The 18,372-nt window shown below is 45.4% G+C and overlaps 1 protein-coding gene across 3 annotated transcripts in view; it reads left to right on the top strand.

The window, feature by feature from the left end:
• Window positions 1–18,372, top strand: part of SPTBN1 (spectrin beta, non-erythrocytic 1) — a 195,735-nt gene that overhangs the window by 124,991 nt on the left and 52,372 nt on the right. For all 3 annotated transcript variants that reach the window (XM_045884987.3, XM_045884988.3, XM_045884989.1), the window contains 5 exons: window positions 8,792–8,965; window positions 12,661–12,752; window positions 13,918–13,998; window positions 14,389–14,504; window positions 17,756–17,868. In XM_045884987.3, the coding sequence (XP_045740943.1) occupies window positions 8,792–8,965; window positions 12,661–12,752; window positions 13,918–13,998; window positions 14,389–14,504; window positions 17,756–17,868 (576 nt within the window). The remainder of the gene's footprint in view (window positions 1–8,791; window positions 8,966–12,660; window positions 12,753–13,917; window positions 13,999–14,388; window positions 14,505–17,755; window positions 17,869–18,372) is intronic.

Genomic DNA, 18,372 nt, shown 5'->3' with positions numbered 1-18,372 from the left:
TGAGAACCTAGGGTAGAATTATTGTGATATGCACCTTTAAATTTAGTTTTTTGGGTTTTTTTGGTTTGTTTTTTTTTTAAAGATTTTATTTTTAAATAATCTCTACACTCAATGTGGGGCTCAAATTTATAAGCCCAAGATCAAGGCTCGCATGCTGTACTGACTGAGCCAACCAAATGCCCCTAAATTTAATTTTTATAAGCAGGCATTTTCCCCTACTTCTCAACTCATCTTTTTCTTCATAAATGTCTAGTGTGATTATTGATTGATTTTATTTTGTTTGTTTTTGAAAATAGCTAAAAAATTATTTAAAGGTCATGTGGATAGAAATTAATTTGAACATTTATTTTGGTTCCAGTAGGGTTCAGTCTTCCAGGCTGTAGGGAGCGAAGTGTTCACCTTTGAAGGTCCATAATTCTTGAATACTAAGAAGATTGTGTCTTTGATAATATCCACATAACAAATGGGATCAGTCCCATTGCCCTTCATTCTGAACAGGGTAACAAGAACTTAAGTAGGGAAAAAGAAAGCAACTAACAAAGCATAATTCTTAGTCATGTGTAGATCCCTCCCACTCCTCTCTTTATTTGCTGTTATCAATACTTTTTTTTTTTTTTAAGCCACCCAGAGACCTAGGAGAGTAGGGGTGGGGAAGAACATAGGATGGGCACTATCTCCAACCTCTCAGGCAGTCAGTGCCAGAAATTGTGTTTAGCAATGACATACCACTTTGTGAACCCCCAAGTGCCTTAGCTTCTTTGGTTATTCATTCCTCACAGCCAACCCTGATTATAGGTTGTGCAGTCTGATTAATCTTCTTATTCCAAAAATAAGAATACCATAGATAGAGTGAGCTAAAGCTCTTGTTCATTCAGACTGAAGATTTTCAGCCTGTTTGGCCCCATGGTTTATTTGGCTCACGGAATTTTCTGGAGGGGACACAAAACTATTCTCTGCTATTGGCAGTGGAGGCTGCCGGACACTCAAGTTAGAGACCATCCCTGAAGGAGATGACCTCCTTGAGGGCCTGCCCCAAAGGATCCTTGCATATTCAGAGTACAGAACTAATGAGGCGGTTAGAGCTTCCAGGCGTGGGTAAATTCTTTTTTTCTTTTTTTTTTTTTTAAAGATTTTATTTATTTATTTGATAGAGATAGAGAGAGGGAGAGCACAAGCAGGGGGAGCGGCAGGCAGAGGGAGAGGAAGAAGCAGGCTCCCCGCTGAGGAAGGAGCCCGACATGGGGCTCGATCCCAGGACCCTGGGATCATCACCTGAGCCAAAGGCAGCCGCTTAACTGACTGAGCCACCCAGACACCCTGCGTGGGTAAATTCTTGTCCTCAGCTAAACGCGTATGGTCAGATAGCATTCAGTCAGCTCTGGGCTTTCTGCACCAGTGACCCCAAACCCTGTGTGATACAAACGTCTGCCTTCCATCTGGACCTGTGTCTCAGTCGGCATTTTAGCTCCATGCCTTACCGTCAGCTTGGCAGTGTATAACAGATGAATGTCTGAAAAACTAGAGTATCTAAATTTACTTTATTAATAAATTCTTGGAGGCAGTTAATCCTTCTTTACAGAGGAGGAAATTTGTCTGATTTTTACTGAGTGAAGTTCAAAGAAACATTAGCTTAACGACCCAGACAATTCCACCCTAACCCCATCTGCCTTTCGGTTCAGTAGAATTCGAATTACATTTGAACAAGTTTCTTTTTTTTTTTTTTAAGATTTTATTTATTTGACAGAGAGAGACAGCGAGAGCAGGAGCACAAGCAGAGGGAGTGGGAGAGGGAGAAGCAGGCCTCCTGCTGAGCAGGAGCCAGATGTGGGACTCGATCCCAAGACCCTGGGATCATGACCTGAGCCGAAGGCAGATGCTTAACGACTGAGCCACCCAGGCACCCCTGAAAAGGTTTTAAGTAGGCATTTGGGTTATCAAGGCACTTGATACTGCTGTATGGGGAACGTCAGAAGGCAGAAATCCCCTTCTGGGGTCCTGGCTTGGACAGGACCTGTGTCTGGAGATGTCCCTGTCTTTGCCTTTGGTATATCAGTCTGTGGAGCAATGAGGAATCTCTGAGGCTGAGCCAGAAAGCTTTTCATACTTGGGTGGGATTGGGTTGTTGACTAAAAAAAAATTTTTTTTCCAATATCTTACTCCAAAATTATGGTAGACTGTAACTCTTCATGAAGGTGTTGCTTAAAAATTCCCTTAAAAAATACAGGCCCACCCTTGACTTCAGCATCAGCTGAGCAGATCAAAGCTATGGCCACAGAACCTGTGTCAGTTACTTTGTCATTGGTCCCAGATTCCAGGGCCTTGGGAATAACATTGTCAGGCTTAGACTTTGGGGGTGAAGTGGAGCCCACAGGTCACAACCCAGGTTTGAGGCTTGCCTGTGCTTCCGTGGACCTCAGTAGTGAAGAATGCTTCTAAGTAAGGCCGCCAGTTTTCTGCTTTGTTCTTGCCAGACAGAGCACTCACCTCTGATGCAGAGACAAGGTTTTCTGAACACTCTTCCCTCCCCCCAGAGCGCTCACCTCTGACCCAGAGAGGACAGGGTTTTCTGAACACCTCTGCCCTTCCCCCCCCCAGCTCCTGCCATTTCCAGTTGCAGATAGCACTGGTTTTTGCTTGCCTGTTGTTTTCCTGATATTCTGTCGTCTTACTCTCTTACTCAGCGTCAAAGAAGAGAAATCAACAGGATTTTCTTTCTTTGCCACTGTTAATTCCAGAACAGACTGAGCTAGGTGGGGAAGATAGATTTACCGTGAGATTTGTTAAGCCTTAAACCCTGTGTTGAACTGCGCCCAAGTGAATTTTACATAAAGCCTTTGTTAGGAGAGCCATACTGGCATGTGTTGTTGTTGAGATGGGGTTTTGCGAACTGGCCACAGAATCTACCTGTTGTTTGTCATATCATTTGTTTGGGAGAATTTTCTTTTGTTTTGAACGAACAGCCACAGAGGAACACCCCCTTAAATTGCAGTCTAATTTTAACTGCAAAAAGTGCAAAACGTGAATTAATAGTGCTAGGTATGCACCATAAAGGACCGAGTGAATGGTCCCAGAGCCCTAGAGCTGGGAAGGGGCAACGAGCCTTCTGGATGGCAAGTGGGTGGGGTTCCAAGCAGGATCCAGGAGGGAGGGGTTCAGGTGTGGATGGCCGGAGAAGATAAGGGTCAGGTGTCTGCTGTGAGGAAGAGTGAGGAGCGCATTTCGTGGGCATCAGGAAGGACCTGGGGTAGGAAAGCATCCCAGCTAAATTGGAGGTCATTTTTGGAAAGACTGATGATGGTAACTTGAGCGTGTCTTGCTTTTTAGTATATACTGTCACGTCCGCAATCTCACTGAGTTCTCACAGTCTAATGAAGTGGGCAGTTAGGTTTTATGGAAGAACTAGGCAGAGGGCGCCAGGATCTTGCCCAGGGCCAGTGTGACTAGTAAGTCAGAGAACCTGGCCTCCAGTCCACTCTCCTGTTTGTTGGTGCCCTCCTTTCCTGCTGAGCCCTCCTGGAGAGAAATACTCATTGGGAGAGGTCCCAGTCAGTGAGGAGACAGGCAGGACCTATTGGGACACAGTGTGTTATTCCTTGATTAATTCTAACCAGAAAAGAATCATTTATACTCGTGAAAGCTCAAAACTTGACGGGGGACTTAGTGTGAAGTGAGTTTGGCTATGTATTGTATTGGAGGAGACTGGATTTAGTGCTTCCCATCCTATCATCTGAATTAAGTAGAGCCGTGTGTGTGTGTGTGTGTGTGGTCAAACTATTTTTGATTAAAAGACAAAGACATAAGCAAGTGTCTGTCACATTGGTACGTGGAGACCAGTTGGTGTCTTTCCTCCATTTCCTCTTTAACGGAGCAAGGGATCAGTGGGCACGTGAGAATTCACCTTGCACATTAGTAAGCCTTCCGCTCTCCGGCACATATGTTGTATTTTGTAGCTGGAAGTGACTTTGGTGACCACTAAGTTAGCTCCCTTCATTTCATAGGTACTGAGCGTCAGAGTAAGTGGCCAGCCGGGCCATCCAGCTAGTGTATGGCAGGTAGAGTCCTAGAGTCTGCCTCTCCCACTTTCCAGGGCTGGTGCTCTGTCCACCCTGCAACCCTTGGAGAACTCTTGCTCCAGATGGCTTCAAGGTGACTTGGGACACCCATAGAGAAAATCTGAGGGAGTGGGGGTTCCAGGGTGGAACAACATGGCCCAAACCTCAGGGGGCCTACCAAAACACCCTGCCAGAAATCCTCCCCTGCGTCTTCCTCTTTGACTCAAGGAGGCCAGATCGCTCTAGGACACATTTGTTTTCTCTTTGCCATCTCTAGGCTCTGACAGAAGCCCTGCCATTATGAGTATTCTGTACTTCTGCAGATCCTGACACTCTGCAGGGGATAATAGATTCAAACTCAAGGATGGGCAGGCAGTGGAGGCAGATGGTGGACCGGGGACCATCCAGCTCCTTTGTTGCTTTCTAAAGGCATTGGGTCCACTAGGGTGGATTTACCCAAGGTCACACTGCTTCTCCGAGGCAGGGCTCGGACAAGTTGCTCTAATAAGCAATAGGAATTGTGTTGTCAGGTGCTAGAGGTGGTTCTTTAGCCCTGTAATTTCCACTCCTCCTTTGGAGTCTAAAAAAAGATGGGCCTGGGGTGAGGCCTAGGATAGAGCTGTGCTTGATAAAGACTTGGGACTAGAAGGGGCCTTGGGAAGGGAAACAGGAAAAGTGCCTACAAGAGCAGGGAAGCTCGTTAAAATGATTTAAAGAAGGATCCGTAAAAATGGGCATTTCCTCAGAGGAACCGTTCTCCTGCTGCCCCCACAACGGCCACTTGTTTCTGTGTCACACGCGGGTCTGGGGTCGATCCTGTCTCCACGGGAATGGCATTTCAGGCCGCCCCATCAGAAGTGACCTCCAGGACAGAAAGGCACACGTTGCGGTAGGGACACACCAGCGTCCTGGTGGAAATTTGGCAATAATTAATGGAGGCAAGACAGGGAACGCTCCTTTTCTTGGCAGAATCAGCCGCTCTTGGGGCACGGCCTCAAGAAAGTGTATTACTGAGGACTGCACCGCTCCCCCTAATTCCATTGTGTTCAGTTTTCTCCATTGTTATCTCTCTTTTCCTTTTAAGAGGTTGGAAGTTTAGTAATATAAAAATAGCACTTAAAAAAAAAAAAATGAAACCTATCTGCCAGATGGGAACTGAGTCTGCTTCCTTTCACGTGGAAATGTGCACCACTCCGGGTTCTTGGTATAGCAGGAAGGGAATGAGCTTTGGAATCCTTGCGGCATGGATTACTCCCATCTGTCTAAGCCCGTGTCTTCTCCTCGTGAAGTGGTAATTATTCTATGGTGTTACTGTGAGGATTAAATGTGATGACCGTCATTAACCACCTCACAAAGAGGTTAACGTAGTTGCTCAGTCAGTGACAGCTGAGAATGTTTAGATCTTGGGAGCTCTGCTGTTTTAATGACCATTGTGTTTCAAGGTACAGCTCTGTGAGATCAGTCATACTTCCTAAAATTAATTTCCCGTCATCATTGCTCCCTAAGCTTGCCCAGCTACTGTGCCCTAAAACAGGATAGAAGCGCTCCCTGAGGCAAACAGGAGACCTGGCAGCTGGTGTCTTGAATTTTACTCTTGCTTCTTACTCCCCGTCCTCCTGTGCCACCAGCGAATCATTTAACCTCACCGTGTCTTATTTACTCATTTGGCTTAGAAGGCGTGAATGGGCCACTGAAGATGAGTGAGCTTCGAGGGAGATGAAATGTGGGGAAGTGTTTGAGAAACGTGAGGGTGGTAAAGGGACTGAGGTGATAAAGCACGTGTACTAACTGTTTCTGTGCAGTACTTAGCCCAGTGTGAATTAGTAGCCACAGAGCAGTAATAATATTTAGAATGTCTGTAAATCATGTTTCTCAGACTTGTTTCCTAATAAGCTTTGAACTACTACAGAGCGCTTACTATGTATAGAAGCCCCAAGTTTCAAGGTTTGGGTATTTTCACACCCTTTCCCCTCCGTCGGGACACCACCGAACCACATTTTTCTCTACCACTTTTTCCTTTCATTCCAGTCCAGAATTTAATTTGCGGTGTCGGGATTAAAAGAGTGGTATTATCATCATCACTGTTTGGAGACAGTTTCTCCTGATTTTGAGCTGGCCTTCAGTTGAAGTATGTCAACTTCTCAGGCTCTTAGTGGGAAAATTCTGTCTAGAGCCTAAATATTTCCTGTTGTCTCCAGAGAGGTGTATTATATCTAAACACGGGGAGAGGTGGGAGTCCCCTTTTTTTTGTTATAAGTAGAATTGTCAGGAGGAAAAGACTTGAGGTACCCTTCGCTGGTAGAGAGACATTTTGTGTGTTTGAGAATGCTGTAATGATAAGTTTACCATTCATTTATGTAACTGCCCTTTGAGATAATTGTTGGTATTCTAACCAGTTTATGGGTAAACAGTTGAGAAGTAAGGCTCTGATTTGCTAGAAAGTGGTGGAATTGTAACTTAAATATAGGCTTTTCAACAGCACAGTTGTTGTCCTCTGTGTCGAATTGTCCAACAGAAGCATATTGCATAGAGCTGGTTTGCTCGTGTTTGATGACTGAAAAGATAAAAGGCTGTGAGCAGTAGGGAAATTTTAGGGAAAGGGAGTTCCTCTCCCCCCACACCCCAATCTTGGATTGATTTGGGGGAGAATTATAAAAAAGAGGAGTGGTTCCTGAAAGTTTTCCTTTTTTTTTTTTTTCCTGCCTTTTGGAAGTTCATGAGGTTTGTTTGTTTGTTAACCATTTGAAGGAGTCTGATCATTTACCTGAAGAGGTTTGTCTAAAATTTTTTTTTTTTTTCCAGTTCCTTCCTGTGTCTCATGCCCTGGTGTTTCCAAGGGCTGGTGCTTTTCAGGGACTTGAGTTGCATCTGGGTCTGCAGTGAACCATCCATAGCTCATTGGGCATGGCCAGTCGCATCCACTGGCGTCCCTGTGATGTGGCATTAGACCTTGTCAACCTGCAGGGAAATGGACCTTTATCACCATCCTGCCCCACTCACACCTTGTACCCACATGGATGTGGAAAGGAACATAGGTTCCCCTGAGATTTTGTAGAGAGAGAATAGATAGAGGCTTGGAGAAAGGTCTTGTGCGTTTGCGATTGAGGTTTTCAAGATCAAGTCTGAAGGAACAGTGGTTATACCTGATGGAGCCTGGGAAGATACCAACAGCCCCCAGTCTACTTCCTGTTCCCCTCCTCCTTAGCCCCTTCTGATTCCATCCACACTGTTTCTCTCACACTCAGTTAGGAATGACCTTTGCTGCCCCCCTTCGAGTCACACTTGACTTTGTGCTACAGTTAGTAGGAAGGCCTAGTGCTCATTGCTCTGCAGGCCTTGGCACCAGGACACTTTGGGTTTGAAACAGCACGTGTCGGTGGACCCGTCTCCTTAGTTAGGTGCACTTGGTCATTGAAAAGAGATGAGAGGGGCGCCTGGGTGGCTCAGTTGGTTGAGCGACTGCCTTCGGCTCAGGTCATGATCCTGGAGTCCCGGGATCGAGTCCCGCATCGGGCTCCCTGCTCAGCAGGGAGTCTGCTTCTCCCTCTGACCCTCACCCCTCTCATGCTCTCTCTCTCATTCTCTCTCTCAAATAAATAAATAAAATCTTAAAAAAAAAATTTTTTTTTTAAATTGATAAATTGGACTTCACCACAATTAAAATCTTTTGTTCGTTAAAAGATATCATTAAGGGGGAGCCTGGGTGGCTCAGATGGTTAAGCGTCTGCCTTCAGCTCAGGTCATGATCCTGGAGTCCCGGGATCGAGTCCCGCATCGGGCTCCCTGCTCGGCGGGGAGTCTGCTTCTCCCTCTGACCCTCCTCCCTCTCATGCTCTCTGTCTCTCATTCTCTCTCTCTCAAATAAATAAATAAAATCTTTAAAAAATAAAAAAAAGAAAAGAAAAGAGATGAGAGGGAAAGGCCCTGGGAGAGCCGGGAGCAGCGTCAGCCTGAGGTGCAGCCCGGACTAGTGGGGGCTGTGCTGGGAAATGGGTAGGAGGAAAGGACAGAGCCAGGCGGTGGAGGTATGAGCTTGCTCTAGACCCAGTAGATGACGGAGACCCACGGAGAATTTCCTGGGTGTGTGCCCTGATCTTTTGCTTCATTTATTCAGAGCTGCTTCGATTGGATAGAACTGGGTAAAAGGAAGAGACATTGGGGTATTCAGATTACACTGCTCTGATACTGTCTTTTCCTTCATCCTTCTCAGTCACACCCTTTCTCTCGACCCTCCGCATCACCCTCATGAACTGCCACTTGGAAATTCTCCTCCTTTGGTAGTGTGTCCCCTTTTCATTTTGAGCCAGCCTTAGGAAACAACCCAGACCTGCAAGGAGCAAACCTATTTTTATGTTTAAAGCAGCCAGAAAGTCCTCGGGCGTGTTGCCATGCATCTGCAGAAAACTGTCAGGGGGCAGCAGTAGCTCTGAAGTCCTTTAGGGAGACTGGGTTCCTTTCTCTCTAACCTTCCAGCCTCTGTGCTCATTTGTAACCCGTGTCCTTGCAGGATTAAACAAACCTCTGAAGAGGGATCACCGTCCCTTCAGTAAACTTTGCTCTTGTAAGGATGTTAGGTAAATACTGTCCTTGTACTGAGCGAGCACACACGTTTTTGAATGTTTTGGTTTGGGTAGGGCAGCGCTGCATGAACGGGCACGTGCGAACTCTGGGCAGTAGCTCCCAGCTTGTGTCTGCCATGTTAGATGATCTGTTTCCACCTTCTGCTCCCCTGTTTCTAGCCTAAACCCACCAAGGGACGAATGCGCATCCACTGTCTGGAGAATGTGGACAAGGCCCTTCAGTTCCTGAAGGAGCAGAGAGTCCATCTTGAGAACATGGGCTCCCATGACATCGTGGATGGGAACCACCGGCTGACCCTCGGCCTCATCTGGACCATCATCCTGCGCTTCCAGGTAAGGACACTTGGCCCCAGGATTCTCCCCATTGCAGAGGAACCAGGAAGACCAGGTTGAAATGGCATCCCAGAGTCAGGGGTGCAGAGCCGTGTGTCGCATTCAGCCGCCATCGGCACGTGGCAGCTACCACATCCTCCCTCAGTTTTGCCAGCCCCTGAAAAGTTCTCTCGTCAGATAAGGGGGTTTCTGGGCTGCATCCCTGCCTGCCACTCTAAACACCTGGTGTCTGCCCCTGAGCTTTTCAGGAGCAAAGATACAGAGACGTGGTTGACGCTAGGTTACTGGCATTAGGCTGACTGAACTTCACCAGGTTGTAGCACGTATCCTGGAGTATTTTTAGGAGAAGCTGGGTGGGCTCCATTTTCATTTTCTCATTTTCCTTTGGATGTGAGGAAGCAGTTTTCAGGGGAAATGTGCAGAAGCCTTATGCTTGTGTGAATTGATGACAATTTTATGGGTTTGTTATACCCGAGGGGAAGGCTCCAAGTATAGAAGTACTCTAAGCCAGAAGGTACTCTCAAGGTCATTCTAATTTCTTCACTTTGTGAGGAAAGGGAGGGGCCTTATCCAGGATTACAGGGCCCGTCAGGGCTACAGCGCTTGCTTCTAACCCTTTAAGAGAGAGCTCAGAATTCCAGTCCTGTGGAGCACCTCTGGCCGGGTCACTGGCTCTTTCTCCAGGCAGGGCTTCCTGCTCCCGCTTTGCAGCTAGAATTGAAATGCCGGAAACACTTCTTACCAAAGCGTCACGTTACTCTGCAAACAGATGTCCTAACAGTCCTGTCTCCTGGGTGGCTCTGTTCTCTCTGCCTTTCCTTCCTGTTCCACGCCTTTGATAGAAAGTCTGATTGATTTTTCTGGCAAAATAAAAATCTCACCAAAAAAGGGCAGAAGCAGAAATCACGTTATAGCTCTCTTTGTATTCTTCGTAAAACTCTGAAATCAGCCTGTAACCAGTCGTTTTCTTTCTCATTTCCCCAGGGAGTGGGTTTGAGTTAACAGTGTTCTGGGTGTGTATGTGGGAGGAGGGGTAGGAGCTGAAACAGAGCTGTCCGAAGAAACTCCCTCAATGGGTGGTTCCCAAGCCTTGTGATCCTCTGAGGCCTTGGGAAAGCTTTTTACTAATTCAGATTCTCTGGATCACAGCCCCAGTGATTCCCAGTAAGTAGTTCTGAAGAGGGAACCACTGCTGAAGATGAAATCGTGAATGGAGTTAATTACAACAATCAGTGACTCAGTTTTGCAAACAGACCTCTCATGTAGGTTTCTGTCAGTTCCTAAATGATTTGAAAATGGAGTCAATACCATTAAATTCATTAATTATAGCTCTCATTCTTAGGCCAACAGAAGTGGAATTAGTAGGACCTTCCTTTAGCTTCACCTCAATTTTGTAGAGTATAAAGTTCTATTTCTCTTGCCTTTGGCCTGTAGTGATCAGAGCGTGGAAGGGCATCCTGATGGTGGCCACTCTTCACATCGGGTCATTGCCCGTTGGTGAGCCGGCACACGCAGCCCTTTCCAGGATTCTCAGCATGAACTGGGTTGAGTCATGGACTAATTAGCTTCCTGACAGCTTGCCTTTTTCTGTAATTGAACTTGTAAATGCTGATATGAACTTTCTCTTTCCTTTAAGGCAAGAAATCTAGGAAGACCTAGATGTCACTGCATGGCCTGCAGTGTGGGTGTCTTATGTGACCTAGTTTCCTCCATCTAGCAGCTGTATTAAATCAGTACCCATTCCACAAATAGGTATTGATTCTGTATCGGCCAAGGCCCAGCTCACTTTCTGCTTCCTCTGTGAAGCTTCTCCACATTCCACAGAGATCTCTCTTTCCCCCAACTCCTGAATATACAGCCTTGTTTACATTCCCAGTGCGCACGTGTGTGTGTGCACACACGCTTGTCCAGAGCTCTCAGGACCTGCCCTGCCCTGTCTGTGCATAGCAGATATCCATTAAATACTAATGATGACATATAGGTTTCATTCTGTTGTCCATTTAAGAGAGAGTAAAGGATGTTGTGAGAAACTGGAAAGAAAGTCTTGCTTCCTGTAAATACTTTCAGAAGGATAGACTGTGTTTCTAAACGACCGAGTTTGAAAATAGATTCCCTTCTTCACACACAAGCATGAGAAGGTCGACAGGGGTTAATGTGTAGAATTCTACCTGCCTTTCCCGATGAGTCTGTGTCTTACCCCTTGAATAAGGTTATTCTTTCACATTTACTTTCTCCACAAGAACTACTGATCCTAATAGTAGAGTTTGGAGTTTATGCAGACTCATACTTCACATGCTTAGCATAGTTTAAAAAGGGTAATTTTCTTAGAAGTATAATTATTACAATTTCTAGGGGTTTTTCCTAGTTGAAAGTTCCTAACTTTTTAATCTTGTATTTACATATTATCCTTCTATCTCTTTTCCAGAAAGAATTCTGGGGCATGTCTTTAGATTAAATAGGAAGACCCATGACGGACCAGGGCAGGGAAGCTTGGAATAGTTGGAGCTAAAAGATGACGGGCGGCCTTCTAGGCCAACACCATCCCCGTCCCACACTGTAGTATTATAGGCAAGAACCTAAGGGCAGAGGGGTATTTAGAGCATTTGTCTAAAATCACATAACTGGTAGGGCAGTAACATTTACGAGTTCCTCGTTAGGAGCTCAGCACTTCATGTTCTTGCTCCGCGTAAGTGCACAGCAGCGTGGTGAGACAGCCGTTGTTGCTGTTGCCGTTCTTCAGGTGGGAAGCTGCAGAGCTGGCCCGGGGACACACAGGTTTTAGACCCAGGCAGGCTGACATTGGTGCCAGTAGACCAGGCTCTGTATAATACTGATTTTATGCTCTCCATGTGTGGCTTATGAATGCAGACTGTCTTAGTCCATTCGGGCTGCTATAACAAAACACCATAGACAAGGTAGCTTACAAACAATAGAAATTCATTTCCCACAGTTCTGGAGGCTAAGTCTGAGATTAAGCCAGCATGGTCTGGTAAGGCCCTATTCTGGCTTGCGAACTTGTCACTGGGCCCTCACGTGGTGGAAGATACTAAGGATCTCTCTGGAGCCCTTTTTTTTTTTTTTAATAAGGCACTAGTCCTGTTCATGAGGATCCTACCCTTTGCTAGGCCCCACCTCCTAATACCATTACCTTTGGGAGTTAGGATTTGAACATAAGAGTTGGGGAGAGCCACAGACACTCAGACTATAGCACCGACCATGGAAGCCCACATGTGCATGTTTTCTCTGAGAATTTGGGTCTGCTTTTAGGAAAAGGTATATATGCTGTCCTCATCAAAGAGGAACATGCACCTTAGTGTGAAAAACATTTGGTTCTAAAAAACTGAACCGAAGATTCTTCTGGGGTCTGGCGAGGTCCAGGGTGTTCACAGTGAGCACTTGTAGTTGGGAAGATGGACTCTTTTGAGGTTAGAAGTGACCCCTAATGGGGGGGGGGTTCTGGGACGGCGTGCAGGTAAGTACTCTTCACTTCCTTCCTATCTGTGTGCAAAGTGGAAAACCTGGTTGGTGTTGCGGTGAGGTGAACCTTGAAGAAAGCAGATTTCTTTGGCACAGTAGACAGTCTGCGCAGCTGGGCTGTGATCTGAAGCTTACTCTTCGTGTATGTGTAGAACGGTTCTTCAGTGGCCGTTTCTCGCAGCTGAGCCATGTCTTCGTCTTCTGTTTGTCAATCTTAGATCCAAGACATCAGTGTAGAGACTGAAGACAACAAGGAGAAGAAATCTGCCAAGGACGCATTACTGTTGTGGTGCCAAATGAAGACAGCGGGGTGAGTCTGAACCCCCCGGGGGCCCCGGGCCACTGCAGCCACCTCTCTGCGGCGCTGACGGCCGTCTCCTCCACTGCTTCCATCAAGAAGGCTCGTTAACTCGCAAGCAGCTGATGGCTGATATTGCAGCTAGCTCACAGCACGAGAGGAGTTTCCCTCTCTATCAGGGAAGCTCCAGAGAGCAGTATATGTTGCATTTTAAAACCCTGAAACCATGTTGAAGAATCACGTCCACAGTACTTTAAAAAAGCAGTTGGGGGTGTTCTCCTCCTCTTAATTTTTGCTGCTTTGGGGAAGCTTTGTGCAGTCAACTTAAGAGTAGTCTTTATACATTACCTGTGTTGGTTTTCCTTCCTTTTATTCTTCCTTTGAAGTTTTAGTGAAATTACTTTTTAGAGAACTGCATCTGTTCTGTTACTGAAATTGTTAGGTCTCGTGGTACTTAGAAACGATTTCCTACCAGGGTAACTAGAGAGTTACTTAGAATTACTTTGAGGACAGTTGTAGCTGTAATGGACGTGATTAATGGTAAGTATGGAGCTCATAAAGAGGGTATTCCTAATAAGGGGATCAACTTAGTTAGAAGCCTTTAATCAACCAGAGATACAAAGTCTGTAAATGGCATAGAATAGCTGAGTGAATAGGGGTAGGTCTCAAATAGAGGGAAGTTTTTCAGGGAGATACTTGGTTTATAAAACTTTATTTAATTCAGTGATCTCAGAAAGAAAGCTGAGTGTCTCATGAATAGATAATCACAGCTGCTTGCTGTCTCCCCAGAATTCAGATCTCAGTGACTGCAGGGTCCTGGTATCTTTGCTGGCAGAGGGGAAAGCCAGTGGAGGCAAAGAGGTCTCAGAGGTCTCTGGGGGTTGTGGTCACTTTTTCCTTTGTAACCATGGTGTTTTAAATTTAAGACTCCGTTCACATCTTTTGTCCGGATTGACTTACCAAGAAAGAAAAGCCACGTGGATATGTATTTTATTTTTATTTTCTAGAAAGCTGAAGTTGAAGCAGTATTTCTTCTGACTTGATTGTCCTTTTGATATTCATTGCCTCACATTTTAATAGTACTTACAAGCTTTTTCTTAAACACTGCATTTCGCAAAACTGTAAATCTTTATTTGGTAACTCTGTTGCCTTTTCTCTTATGCTTTGTCTTTGTTAGGTACCCGAACGTCAACATTCACAATTTCACCACGAGCTGGAGGGACGGCATGGCCTTCAACGCACTGATACACAAACACCGGTAAGTCACATCCTCAGAAATCATACTGACAGTTTTGGGGTAGAATGTTGACATTTTTCTGCCCACATCTGGGTGACTTTTGACCCTCATATCCATTGCCTTAGATGTTGCGCCTCGGTGGGAATTCCTGCATTCCATGTGAGGAAAATGTGAGAGAGTATGTAAATTCTCCCAGACAAACAAGTTTGCCCATTATCTTCAGCTCTCTTAATAAACTTTGAAGTGTTTGTTCAAAAATCAGGTTTCATTGTTTGATGATTAAATAATAATAGAGAGTTTTAGCCTGCTACGGGGTAGTTTCTACCATTTTTGGAGTAATGATCATGTCGCATTGGTCATATGTGTTCTTAAGCCATGGTTTTTGTCATGTTCCACTCTTGTTCTGCATAGGCCTGACCTGATAGATTTTGACAAACTAAAGAAATCCAATGCACACTACAATCTGCAGAATGCGTTCAACCTGGCAGAGCAGCACCTTGGCCTCACTAAACTGTTGGATCCAGAAGGTAAGGACTGGAGAGATGAAAGGTGGGACTTTTAGCATCTCTAATATATTGTGAGGGGCTAGTAGAAAATCTGCTGTCAGTTTATTTGTGCAGTGTGCTTTGGGAATTATTCCAGGAAGAGGAGCTTAATTTTGGTGTGGGAATTACTTGAGGATTTGTGCAAAGGATTATATTTGAAAAGGCCTTGAAAGACAAGTATGATTTAAACGTGTTGGAAAGGAGAGGGCTTGCTAGGCAGACGCACTTGCATGAGCAGAGGTGCAGAACCAGGAGCAAGGAAGGTGTGTTTGGGGACTAACAGTTCATTGGGAGTGGTGTTTAGAGCAATAATAGAATTACCACTGGAAAGGTGGGTAGGGGCCCTATTTTTAGAGGTTATTCATCAGTCATTGAAAGTTCTTAGCAGTGATGCTCAATGAAGGGAACCTGCTATAGACTCTCAGTGAATGCTTTTTGACTGACATTCGTCCCAAGGTGGCAAGCAGCCTTGGGATGAATGCGTACAGACGGGGTGGGGTGGGGGGCTTGTAGGAGGCTGTGCAGTGTTTGCTTTGAGCAAGAAGAGCTTAAGTGAGGAAGGTGCGTCAGGAAGCGGGAACGTGTGGGTGGAAGAAGGGTTAGGACTCACAGTCTCTTCTTAGGGCTGACTGCCTAGAGGCAGAGCATCCACGCCCTGCCCGGAACTGCTCCCTCTACTCGGAGTCCGTGCAGCAGGACCCCAGAGACTGACTGCAGGTGCCATGGAGCTGACCTGTGTGGGGCATTCCCTCAGGTTGTAGCTCCCTTACTTAACAAAATCCTAATTCCAGGCTTTTAGCAGGAGCTGTCATAGGCACTTTTTCTTACTTTGAAAAAGCATTTGAAATATAAGAGGATTTGTTTGTAGTACTGGAGCTTTTTAGATCGCAGCTCTTAGCTGTGAGCAAATACTAGAGAGAGAAAACTGTGAGTGAAAGTTTAAACTTCTTATAAATATAGAACAGGAAGTTTAACTCCCCACGGGCAGATCGAGGTCATGAGGCTGCCAAGCAGGCTTGCTATTTCCCAATGCATTAGATTCACTGATATGTTCACTATACAGGAAGCGGAGATAAAATTATCTTTGTGCTAACCCATTAAATGATTTCTTAATATAAACAAAACTAAAATTCCTTGGGCTGTGATTAATCTTCTTAACCCCTGTTTTAACTGTGGGAAGACATTCTTTCTCAGTCATAGCTCTTTGTGCTAAATAACCTTTTTTTTTTTTTTAATAACTTTCTCATTAGTTAATCTTTCTAATCACTTCCCAATATGAAAAACGGGATATATGTTCCCCAGATCACAAGACAAGGAGCTAAAAAAGGCAGTGATGTCACTTATCTTGTGGTTTTGATCTTGATTATTTGTCCTTAGCTATTGTTAGTTGTCCAGTGCCCCAGAGAGCATCAGCTGAGATACAGTTGCAGACAAGTTACAAAACCACAAGGTTTTTGCCTGCTCACATCTTCCCAATTATGTAGACATTTTGTGTTTATTAAATTGCATACAGGACCAGCATTTTTCTTCTTTTTCTTTTTCTTTTTTTTTGGGGGGGGGGTGGGCCTTCCTCCATTTCTCTCTCCTTGGGGCCTACTTGGATGGGGCCGAGCAGATGCAGAGTTGGCTACAAGGACTACTAGGGTGGAAACAGTAGCTGCTGTTCTGGTCCCCACTGCCATAGGCTGCCTCGGTGACATTGGGCAGGGAGCTTCCCAGCCCTGTGCCCTAGTGTTCTTGTCTTTAAGAGAGACGATACTGCCTCACACAGGGCTGCCAGGAAGATAGAAGGCACACATGTGAATGCATTTTGAAAAATAACCTGATTATCAATTAAGAGTCATCCTCTGTATTCTCTTTTCTGTCTGTCCCAAGTTAAGCGTGTCACCCAATATTGCCATACCTCAAACTCCTGGCATCTTTATACATTTACTGGTTCCCTTAGTGAATACTTACTGACGACCCCCTTTATGCAAGACAACACACCAGGAATTTGAGAGGTGGAACAGCACAGGGCTTCCCCAGACACAAGGTTCGTACCCTTGGGGACGTAGTCTTGTAAAACAAAGAAAATATGGGTAAGCAAATTATAGTACCTGGCAGAGAGTAGACTGTTGACCCATGCAAACAGAGTCTTCAAGGGAACGGAGGAGAGAGACAGTAATTTTGGCTATAGGGTTTGGAAACAGCTGTGTTGGAGCAATAACTTTTCAGGTGGACCCTTGAAGGATAGGAAGAAGGGGATGGGGTGGGCAAGGACCTTTTAGGCAAAGGGAAATTGTGAGTAAAGTGAAGGAATATTGGGAATTGTGGAGTGTGTATGGGGAATGTTGAATAGTCCAGTTTGGCTCAGATTGTGCCTGAGAAGAAATAGTAGGCTCTAGAATTAGAAGTGTCACAACAGTGGTTGGCTCTTAATAGGGAGCCTGATACTCAGTGGTTGGAAGGAAGGGAAGGAAAGTTAAGGCAAATTCTAGAGGATTAAGGGGCTTAGACTTGATTTTTTGTAGATTGTAGGACACTTCTGAATAATTTTGAGCTAGGAGAAAGTGTGTTTGCAGCCTTGCTTCTGGAAGATCAACCAGGGGCAGTGTGTAAAGTGCATTGGGTAGTAGCAGAACCCAGTGAGGAAGCCCTTGCTTCAGGTCTGCTTATGCAACCATGAGAGTCTGAACCATGAATGACAATAAAGATTCCATAGATAGGATCATCTGGACTCGGATTTGGTGACTAACTGAATACCAGGTAACAACAAGATAAGGATGTCCAAAGACTCAGTGACTGGAAGCAGTTCTGGTGGCATCCGCAGAAATGAGGTTACAAGAAGCACAAGCCCAGTTTGGGAGTAGACGTGGGTAGGGAGATGAGCATGCCTGGCGAGTAGCCACATCGTGAAGAATTCTCGCTGAATTCTTCTGTAGTCCTCATTTTTCTCCACTAGTTTTCTTCTTGGTAGCTTGGGATCCTGGAGAGGAAGGATCGTGTCTCTTAAGACTTTATGTCCCATTGCAGTAGTTAGAAGGCATTTATGAACATTCTTATCATAAAAGAGTCGGTGAGATGGTTTCATCCTCTTTAGCCTTATAATTAATGCACTGATGGCAGAACTTTCAAATACAAACATTGAAGACACTGGCCTGTTTCAGTGTTGAACAGTTGTTCTGGGTTGTTCCTGCAGCCCGGGTGGTTGCGCCACGAGCAGAGTACTGAACAAAACCTTCTCCGGGTTACAGATATCAGTGTGGACCACCCTGATGAGAAGTCCATTATCACTTATGTGGTGACCTATTACCACTACTTCTCTAAGATGAAGGCCTTGGCTGTTGAAGGAAAACGAATTGGAAAGGTGAGTTCACACCAGTTTTATAAGTTGTGAGACATGATTAGCGTTCACATCTTAATGTACTGCCACTGAGCGCCTTGTTCTCCCCATGCGCTGATGAGTTGAGCCGGTGGCAGTGTGTGGTGGGCACCCCAAGATGCAGGGAAGTAGGCAGAAGCCTCTTCATCTCTGAGAGTGACGGGAGGTAGGAGCAGCAGCTACAGTATTTAGGGAGAGATTTGAGGGGCATCTCAGACCCAGAGACACATCTCCCCTCAACCTTATCAGAAAACAGGGCATTGGAAATCTGATGAGTTGGCTGATGTCGTGGGTGTGAAATCCTACTTATCCAGTTGAAAAGGCCCCACTGTTACGCTTTTTTATTTTTCATTTGGCTGATGTTCACCTGCCATGTATTTCAGAACACCTCAGACCAGATGATACCGTCTTCTTAATGCAAGGAGAATGGAAAATTCATGGGCACTCATGGGATGGGGCCAGGCAAAACAGAGCCCTTTTTGTTTTTCT

Source organism: Mirounga angustirostris, unplaced genomic scaffold (genome assembly GCF_029215605.1).
Source record: "Mirounga angustirostris isolate CCGP_5_RB_7025 unplaced genomic scaffold, mMirAng1.0.hap1 SCAF_10, whole genome shotgun sequence".
Lineage (NCBI taxonomy): Eukaryota > Metazoa > Chordata > Mammalia > Carnivora > Phocidae > Mirounga > Mirounga angustirostris.
Note: the sequence above shows the minus strand (reverse complement) of the source record. Positions and strands in the feature narration are given on the sequence as shown.